This window comes from Camarhynchus parvulus, chromosome 26 (genome assembly GCF_901933205.1).
Source record: "Camarhynchus parvulus chromosome 26, STF_HiC, whole genome shotgun sequence".
Taxonomy (NCBI): Eukaryota; Metazoa; Chordata; class Aves; order Passeriformes; family Thraupidae; genus Camarhynchus; species Camarhynchus parvulus.
The window spans coordinates 1,556,518-1,565,710 of record NC_044596.1 but is presented as its reverse complement, the minus strand read 5'-3'; the positions used below and the strand labels follow the sequence as shown (position 1 = coordinate 1,565,710).

The window sequence follows — 9,193 nt, the reverse complement described above, 5'->3', positions numbered from 1 at the left end:
TGGGGCAGTGCAGGGTCCTGCAGGTAGGAGATTTTGGAGGCGATGGGGAGGTGGCAGGGCCCCGCCGCTGCAGGTGAGCGATGCCGGAGCCCAAGGACGCTGGGCAGCCTCCAGGGTGGGGAGGGGGACAGCGAGCTGTCCCCGCAGCCCCTGGGGCCGGGCTCCGCTCCTGCAGCCCTCATCGCCCCTTTGCCAGGCAGCGCTGTGGGGCTGGGCAGAGCGAGCAGCTCTGGGGGCTGCCAGCCCCGGGCTGTGCCCGCTGCCCCCGCAGCCCCTGCCCCGCCCGGGCACCGCTGCCCCGACACCCTGGGGCCGCAGCCGGGCTTCAAGCGTGCCGGTCCTGAGCAATGCCAGCCCAGCCCCGAGGTGTCTCTGGGGGCTGGCAGTGCCCACGGGCGCCCCAGCCCCCAGCACCACGCCCTGTGTCACCCTCAACCTGTGACAGGGCTGTCACCTTGGCTGAGCCTCCGTGGTGCTGCCAGGGCAAGTGTGGGGGTGTCATGGGCCCAACTCCCCCTGGCAGGGCAGGTGACATCGCTCCTGCTCCCACCTGGTGCCTCAGCCACTCGTGGCTCCACAGACACATTTTCTTGCCAGTCTTCATGTCACCATGTCACACTCATGGCCACCTCTTTCTTGCTGCAGTGCCCTGTGCCATGCACCCCACGTGCCTGAAGGTGCACTGGGCCAGCAGCAAGGGGACAGCAGGGACACAGCCCTGGGAGCTGTGGCAGTGAGATGCTGGCAGCCCCATGCCACCCATCCTCAGGCTGAGGGAGGAATTGCTCTGAGCCCATCAGGGCTGGGGCTGCTTCTGGCTAGGGGAGGGTCCCATGGGCACCATTCTGCACCTTGCTGTGCCCCAGGGCTTTAGGGAGGCCATGGGGACACCTGAGGAGAGGTTTATGCCCTCCCAGCTCCCAGCACAGTGTTTCAGCATCTCTGGGGAGGGCTGCCCATGGTGATCTCCCCAGGGGCCATCACAGGGCCCAGGCTGTGGCACCTCAGAGGCCAAAGGGGCAGGAAGGGCATTCCTGCAGGCAGGAGAGCTGGAGGGTACCTGCAGGGGTGTGGGGAGGAGAGCTCCTGCTCTGGCCTCCTGATTCCCAAAGGGCAGGGAAGGAAGGGGCAGGCTCAGGAGGACACAGAGGGTGTCACCCCTGGGAGCCCCTCTGCCATGGTGGCACTGCCTGGGTGCATGGCCTGGCTGTGGCGCCTCCCTGAGGCCACTCTGCAGGGAAGGGACCCCTGGCCAGGGGGTGCTCAGGGTGGTCTGTGCCCCACAGCCCTGCCAGGCAGCCCCTGGATTCCCTGCCAGGGGCACACCTGTGGGTGGGTGGGCTGTGCACAGCTCGGGCAGGAGATTCCCAGATGCCGGGCCGCCTCATCACCCCTTCGCTGGTGGCCCAGGGGATGGTGAAATTTTGGCACATCCCACCCCGCTCCAGGGACACCTGCAGTGGAGTAGAGGGTGGAAAAACCTTCCCCAGGGGCAGCTTTCCAAGCACGGGCACTGGCAGCCCAGTGGGCAGCCAGCTCCTGAGCACGGGGCAGCCCTGGGCTCCATCCCTGGTCCTGGGTGTGTTTCCCTGGTGGCCCTGTGACAGTGACAGACAGGGCTGCTCCCTGCCATGGGGGTGTCCCTGTGGGATGCTGTGCCCAGGAAACAGAAGGGCCTGGCAGCACCAGCTCTCGTGAGGGTGCTGAGGAGGAATGAAGCTGGGGTGGGTGATCAGCTGGGGGACCTGGTGCCTCCTGGCTGGCACACTGGGATGTGACACAGGGGACAGGACATGAGCCACCCTGCCCTTGCTGGTCCATGTGCCAGGCTGGAGTATCCATGTTTGCAACAGCCTGTCAGCACAGTGTCACAGGAGATGGTTTGCTGCCAGGTTTGGAGTGATAAGGACCCTGAAGTGACAAGGGGTAGCTCTGTGATGCCAGGACCTGCTCCACTCCCAGGTGCCCAGGACTGCTTCAGTCTCCATGTGGCTCAGCAAAGAACCAGAACCAGGCAAAGGGGTGCTCCAGCTTTGGCTGGGATTGGCCTAGCACAGGCCTCCCTTGGCAGCACAGGGCTAAACCCAGCAGGAATAAACCTCAGAGGGCCCCAGATACTCCTGCCCAAGGCCAGAGAGGCAAGAGCTACCAAAGGTACTTCCCCAAATGCATCCCACGACCCTGCCTTGTCCCTTGGCACATGTCCCTGTTGAGTGTGTGTGCCTGCCAGTGCCAGGCACATGTGACATGGCAGGGCAGGGGCTGTCACAGCTCTGCAGCCTCTCCCAGACCTCCCCCAGGCAAAAATCGACCCATTCTGAGAGACAGAGCAGCAGTTCTCAGGCACTTGCCTGGTCTCTGCTGTACTCCCACAAAAACCACCTGTCCCCACCTGAGCCCTGCTCCGAGCATGTGCCCTGTCCCCAACATTTGTCCTGCTTGGTCACTGAGACCCTGTCCTAGCTCTGGGAAATCTGTGCCACCCAAGGCTGTGCTCCAGGCACAGCCAGGGCACCCCCACTGCACCTGCTGGGTGCCAGGGCTGGCTGCCCACCTGGCAAGGTGTGTGCCCAGGGCAGAGTCCGGGCTGCACTGCCCGGGCAAACCCCGGCAGGGACCCACAGGGCCCACCCTGACCCCACGGGTAGTTTTGGCTATGTGAGCTGAGTGAACCCGCTGCTGTGAGCAAACAAACACGAGCCTGGCAGCAGTTCTCAGGCACTTGCCTGGTCTCTGCTGTACTCCCAACAAAAACCACCTGTCCCCACCTGAGCCCTGCTCCCAGCATGTGCGCCGTCCCCAACATTTGTCCTGCTTGGTCACTGAGACCCTGTCCTAGCTCTGGGAAATCTGTGCCACCCAAGGCTGTGCTCCAGGCACAGGGCACCTGCTGGGTGCCAGGGCTGGCTGCCCACCTGGCAAGGTGTGTGCCCAGGGCAGAGTCCGGGCTGCACTGCCCAGGCAAACCCTGGGCAGGGACCCACAGGGCCCACCCTGACCCCACGGGTGGTTTTGGCTATGTGAGCTGAGTGAACCTGCTGCTGTGAGCAAACAAACACAAGCCTGGCAAGAAAGCAGCCCGTGAAGGCAGTGTGGGTGAAACTCTGGGCACCGCTGGGGCACGGGCTCTGACAATGATTAAACTGGCCAGCCCAGATTTCCCGGCAAGGCAGCGCAGGGCCGGGACCCGGTGGTTCATATTATGCAAATCACCTGGATCTGGGAGCATGAACGTTTGGGGCTGGAATTCCCCTCGGGCTGCCAGATTGTTACACCGCCCAAGCTATAAAAGCAGAGGCACGGGCAGGGCTTGCCCATCGGCACCAGCCTCCCGGGGCCCATGAGCAGAGCCTAGGGCCGGCCTGGCCTCCTCTCCCCAGCTCCTCTCCCCTGGCTCCTCTCTGGATTACCCACTGCTGCTGGAGTTGCCACCACAGAAGGTATCAAAGCTTTTCTTGCCGGGCCTGTTGATGTCCCCGAGGCCAGGACAGCTGCTTTGCTCTCTCCTTTCACCTTGGCTCTCACCGGGGATGTGCTCTGGCCTTTTCTTCAGGCTCCATCTTGGCTCTCCCGCCTCAGCCGGGAGTGAGGGCCCTGAGGGGGCAGCGGGACAGCAGCCCCAAAATGGACAGCACGATTTGGCTTTTTGTGAGGGCCGGGCAGGGCTCGGTGCCCTCCTGGCTGCAGTGATTGGGATGTGCTCGTTGTGACCGGTGCAGAGGAATGGAGCTGTGGCTCAGCAGCGGGCAGGGGGCAGCCGGCTGGGTCAGGGGGCTCAGGAGTGGCCAAGTGCCCAAACCCCTCACCCTCGGAGGGGCTGGGGGTCACTGTTCTCTGCCAGCCATCTTCTGGCTGTCACCTCTTGCTGGGTGAGGCCAGGGTCACTGTTCTCTGCCAGCCACCTTCTGGCTGTCACCTCTTGCTGGCTGAGGCCAGGGTCACTGTTCTCTGCCAGCCACCTTCTGGCTGTCACCTCTTGCTGGGTGAGGCCAGGCTGCTGGGACAGGGCTGTTCACAAGCAGTGACGCCACGTCCCCAGCTCGCTGTGGCTCAGCCTCCCTCTGTGCTGGCCCCCGAGGAGCTGTGAGTCAGCCCAGCCCCAGCCAGCAGGTGCTGGGTGCATATTTCTGCAGAAGTGACCTAGAGGTGATGATGGGTGGAGGGAGAGACAGCCCCACCTCACCCAGCCTGGCTCTGGGGTGCTGCAGGTACTGAGCCCAGGGCTCACTGGGCTCTCTGGGCTCACTGTCATCTCTTGGCACAGAGCTCCATGGCAGGATCTTGTGAGATCAGCAACATCTTCTCAAACTACATCAGTGCCATGTACCAGCCTGAGGAGGTGCAGCCAGGCTTGGACATGCTGGGACAGCTTGGGGATGACAGCACCCTGGGGCTCGGCCTCCCGGCCAGCCAGCCCCCAGCACAGAGCGCAGGTAGGAACAGGGGACTGGCACTGGTGGCACTGGGGAGCTGGCACATAGGGGCAGTTGTGAGGTGGTGCCACTGGCTGGGAAGAGCACTGCAAGGTCCTTGTTCCACTGAGACAAGTGAGCAGCTTCCACCATGCCTCAGTTTCCCCAGGGAAAGGCTGTGGGAGGACACCCTGGGTGGCATAAGGGAGCAAATCTAATTTATACAGGAGATGGGGGAATCATTGTCCTCCTCCCACAGCACAGCACAGGGGACAGGCTGCCAGGGCTCACCAGGAGCAGTTTGGAAGTACAGTCCTGGTGATGGGGGCTCATGTGATGGTGCTCAGGGAGGCACCATGAGAAACCAGCAGAGCAGGGTGGATTGCAGCACAAACAGGACAAATGGACTGAAACCAGCCATGGGGGAAGTGTGGGGTCTGCAGGGCAAGGCACTACAGACCCTTTAGGCCCATAACTCCTCAAGAGCAGGGTCTGTGTGTCCCTCAGGATTGCCAGTGCACCACACCAGGTGCCCAGTGGCCACGGGCAGCCCACCCAAGGCACACGGTGCTGGCACAGCCACCCTGCTCTGAGCCCTGCTCTCCATCCCTTGCAGACAAGCCCCAGTGGTTCAGTGAGCTCCCGTACCTCTGGAGCAAGGTGCAGGTGCTGGAGTGGATCAGCTACCACGTGGAGAAGAACAAGTACGATGCCAGCTCCATTGACTTCTCCTGCTGCAACATGGACGGGCGCACGCTGTGCCACTGCAGCAGGGAGCAGATGCACCGCATCTTCGGGCCCCTGGGGGATGAGCTCTATGACCGCCTGCACGAGATCAGTGAGTGCACCAGGCTCTCCTTCACCTGCAGGCCCAGCAGCTTGAAGAATGAGTTGGAGAGGCCTCCACTAGCCCAGGAGGCCAGAGCTTCATGGGCACTGCAGGGGCTTCATGGGCACTGCAGGGGCTGCATGGGAGGGTGTGGGGACACAGAGCTGATCAAGCGTGGCTGGGCTCAGCTCCCAGTATGCACTATTTCCCTTCATATGGAACAGGCATTGCTAATCCCAGTCCTTCACCCCTGTAGCCTCTGATGAGCTGAACTGGATCATTGATTTGCTGGAAAAAGAGGATGCGACTTCCCAGACCTTCCTGAACTCCAGCCAGCTGGGTAAGACAGGGGCCCTGGCCAAGCCTTTTCCCCAGGGATCACATACTGATGGCAGCAAGGCTAACCCCTTCTTCCCTTCTCTGCTCCTTCCAGAGCTGGGAAATCCCTGTGCCAAGGACTCCCTGGAGGACTTAAAGCCCACAAACCCTTTCACAGACTTCACCTGCTTGCCAGGCTCCATGTCCCCAGGCAGCTCTGATGTCTCAGGTCAGTGTTTTGACAAGGGTGGGTTTGGGTCTCACTGCAGTCTGGTGGCAGGGGAAGGGTGGCAACCAGGGGTAAAAGCCCCCAGATGCTCAGAGGTCTGAACCCTGATCCTTTGCCTCTCAGGGCCTGTGATGTCCCACAGCCCCGACTCTCAGGACTCCGGTGGAAGTGACCTCGACCTCGACCCTGCAGAATCAAAGCTCTTCCCTAATGGTGAGTTGTTTCCTTCCAGACAGGAGCTGGGAGGGGAGGGCTGGCTCCCAGGCAGTTCTGCACTTCCTACCTGGCCATGATTTAGGGACAACAACTGAACACCCATCCTCACACTGAGAGGAGGGAAAGGCCTGTTTCCCTGGGTGCTCTGCTTCTGTTTCTCTCTGTTGAGCAGGGTGATGGGCAGGGCAGTGGTGATCCTGTGGGAAGGGTTGAGTGGTGGCAGATGGGTGAAGGCTGCAGCCAGGGATCCAGGGCACAGGAGTCAGTGTTTGGTGTTGATCCCAGCTGCTGATGACACTGGGAACACCAGGAATGCAAGGAAACTGTAGGGTTCGGGCAAGGAAACAGTAGGGTTTGGGCAAAGAGCAGCATGCTGCCCTAAGCATAGTGTTGGGGATGAGGGTGGGATGAGGCTGGAGGAATGGGGTGACCTTGCTCTCAGGGGATATTCCCCTGGTACCTGGGCCTGGAAAGAGGGAGCTCCTGGTCCCTGGGAGGACAGGGTTGGGGCTGCAGCCCAGCATGTGCTGCCCAGCCTGACGTGTGCCCCTCTCTGTGTGCACAGAGCACTTTCCAGGCAGCAAAAAAGGCGACAGCAAACACGGCAAGCGGAAACGGGGACGGCCCCGAAAACTCAGCAAGGAGAGCAGAGACTGCCTGGAGAACAGGAAGAGCAAGCACTGTACGTGAGGAGCACAGACTGCCTCTCTTGGCTTCTTGGGGAATGATGGGAGGAACGGCCTTAGCAGGGGGGTTTAGGGTGATCCAAAGGTCCAAGGACCTGCAGGAGCTTCCCTGCTTTACAGCTCAATGTCCTCTTTCAGCCCCAAGAGGCACCCACCTGTGGGAGTTCATCCGGGACATCCTGATCCACCCCGAGCTGAACGAGGGGCTGATGAAGTGGGAGGATCGGCGCGAGGGCGTCTTCAAGTTCCTGCGCTCGGAAGCCGTGGCTCAGCTCTGGGGCCAGAAGAAGAAAAACAGCAGCATGACCTATGAGAAACTGAGCAGAGCCATGAGGTGAGTGCCCTGCTCTGTCCTGGGGGGACTCAGGCCCACTGGGGCTCAGCCTGAGCCCTCCAGCAGCTCCTCAGTGTCAGGACCCAGGACATTCCTCTGGCTGCCCTGGGTGATTCAAGACCCTGGCAGGGGGCTCAGAGACCTTGGCACAGAGTCAAAGACACCTGTGCCTTGGATTTTAGTCCATGGAAACAATTACCAACTTTGTGTGAAGAGTTACAAGCCACAAGAGTTTGAGTAGAATGATAGTGAATTTGTCACAGGGTGGAAAAGTAGAATTTTGGGGATTTAGAATGGGGGTTCAAGAGGCAAGATGGAGGAATCTGGGCGTGTCCTGTCCTTCTTCTTTCTTCTTCTTGTCCTCCATCTTCTGCTGGGATGGTGACACTTTTGGACTGGTTTAGAGTAGAGACAGACTGTCTAACAAAGGTGATAGGTATTGGAAAATTATTGTAAATAAAGTACACGTAGTTTGTAGTATAAAAATTAACACCACCCCAAGGGCAGGGACTGTGCCACAACCTGATCTCAGCAGGTGAGAGAAAGAATGGGATAAGGAAAAATAAACCCTGAAAAGCAGAACCGACGGATCTCAATTTCTTCGGTCATGGGGCTGGAAAAAAAAGACTTTTTAATACTTTGGGGTCATCTCAACCACAGAAACCTGAGTCTCAGAGCCCTGATTGCACCTGTGTCTCCCACAGATACTACTACAAACGAGAGATCCTGGAGAGAGTCGATGGACGGCGGCTGGTGTACAAATTTGGGAAGAACTCCAGCGGCTGGAAGGAAGAGGAGGTGCTCAACAGGAACAAGGAGCTGTAGGAGTCCTGGATGAGCCAGGGGCTGATCAGCCCCTCAGGGCCAGCCCTGAGCTGGGCTCCTTGACAGGAAACTTTGCCTGCAGCTGTATCTGGAAGCTGCTGGCCCATGCAGCGTGTGGAATTCCACCCCTCGCTCGTGTGTGCGGTGACTGCCAGCCCCGAGGTGTGCAGAGCCCATGTTTTGGCTCCAGTAGGTTATTGCAAACTGTGACTTCCCTTGCTGGATCCATACCTCCAGCTGGGGCCCTGGGGACTGTGGCTGTTCCAAAGCCTGAACAGATGCAATGGGGAAGAGAACTTCAAGCCCACCTGTGAGAGCCCAGCAGGTCTCCTGCTATCACCCACCTCCTGCCTGGGCAGGGGAGCAGCACATCTGTGTCACCTGTGACTGAACAGAGCTTGTCCCAGCTGTGGGGTCTTCCCTCTCACTGCTTGCACCGTGCCAAAGGTGCTCTCTGTCCTCTTCACTGCGTGTCGGTTGGGTGAGACCCCCTTTGAGTAGCAGCTTCTCAGTGTGGCACCTGCTGAGAGAAGATGGGAACATTGTGGAGCTTCACCTGGCCCCAGAAAGCCCTCAGTGAATGAGAAGAGGATGTGGGACAGCAGGGCCATGCTGCATTTCTTGCCTGGCCTGTGTCTAGAGACAGGCCTTTTCTCCAAAAGCAGCTTCTAATTTATGTAAGACCCAAAACAAGTACAGAGTGAATGTACAGATATATTTTTTCATGAGTAAGATGTTCCTGTGTGAGAGTGTGTGCTGTGGGGCACACAGGTGTGTGGTGGCAGGTGGTGATGCTCAGCTGGACTGATGTCACAGGGCACAGACTGGTGCTGTGCCAGCCACGTCAGACTGGTGCCACCCAGCCAGGCACCCACCAGGTGCATGTGGTTTTCTCCTTTTTGTGTGTGAATATAAGATGAATAAATTGTTGGTTTGTTGGGTTTTTGTACCTATCTGTAATTTCTCTTGTTTTTCTTAAACACACGGTGAGCACCAGGCTCGTGTTGCTTGGGATGTGCCATGGCATGGACCTCATCTGCCACCATCTCCTGCCAGGTCATCCTGGCACAGAGGCACAGGGTGTTCCTCAGGGTGAGGTGGGCTTGTCCCAGACTGGCTCAAAGCCACCCATGAAGGGACATCTCACACCCACTCCCAAACCTTCTGAGAGTCCTCTGGAGTCACTCGCCTTTCCTGGAGCCAGAGTTCACCAGCTGCAGGCTGGTGGGAAGCAAAGCCCTGGCTGATCTGGGGAGGGGTTTCTCCAACACCCTTCACATTAATACCCCGTCACAGCCTGGGGGAGCACCTTCAGCCTCTCCCTGGCCAGGGATACCAAGAAGC

General features: G+C 59.6%; 1 protein-coding gene across 1 annotated transcript; it reads left to right on the top strand.

The window, feature by feature from the left end:
• Positions 1-3,395: 3,395 nt before the first annotated feature.
• Positions 3,396-7,849, top strand: ELF3 (E74 like ETS transcription factor 3). The gene is made up of 9 exons (XM_030965858.1): positions 3,396-3,440; positions 4,265-4,433; positions 5,029-5,250; positions 5,498-5,581; positions 5,675-5,788; positions 5,912-6,001; positions 6,570-6,686; positions 6,829-7,024; positions 7,729-7,849. Exons 2-9 carry the CDS (start codon positions 4,271-4,273, stop codon positions 7,847-7,849), a joined length of 1,107 nt encoding a protein of 368 aa, XP_030821718.1. The 5' UTR covers positions 3,396-3,440; positions 4,265-4,270.
• The last annotated feature ends 1,344 nt before the right edge of the window (positions 7,850-9,193 follow it).

Excerpts from the sequence above, each read along its gene's own strand:
- ELF3 (XM_030965858.1), top strand. The coding sequence starts at position 4,271 with ATGGCAGGATCTTGTGAGATCAGCAACATCTTCTCAAACTACATCAGT. Across the intron at positions 5,789-5,911 it reads AGGCAGCTCTGATGTCTCAG|GGCCTGTGATGTCCCACAGC; the intron begins GTCAGTGTTTTG and ends TTTGCCTCTCAG. Across the intron at positions 7,025-7,728 it reads AAACTGAGCAGAGCCATGAG|ATACTACTACAAACGAGAGA; the intron begins GTGAGTGCCCTG and ends TGTCTCCCACAG.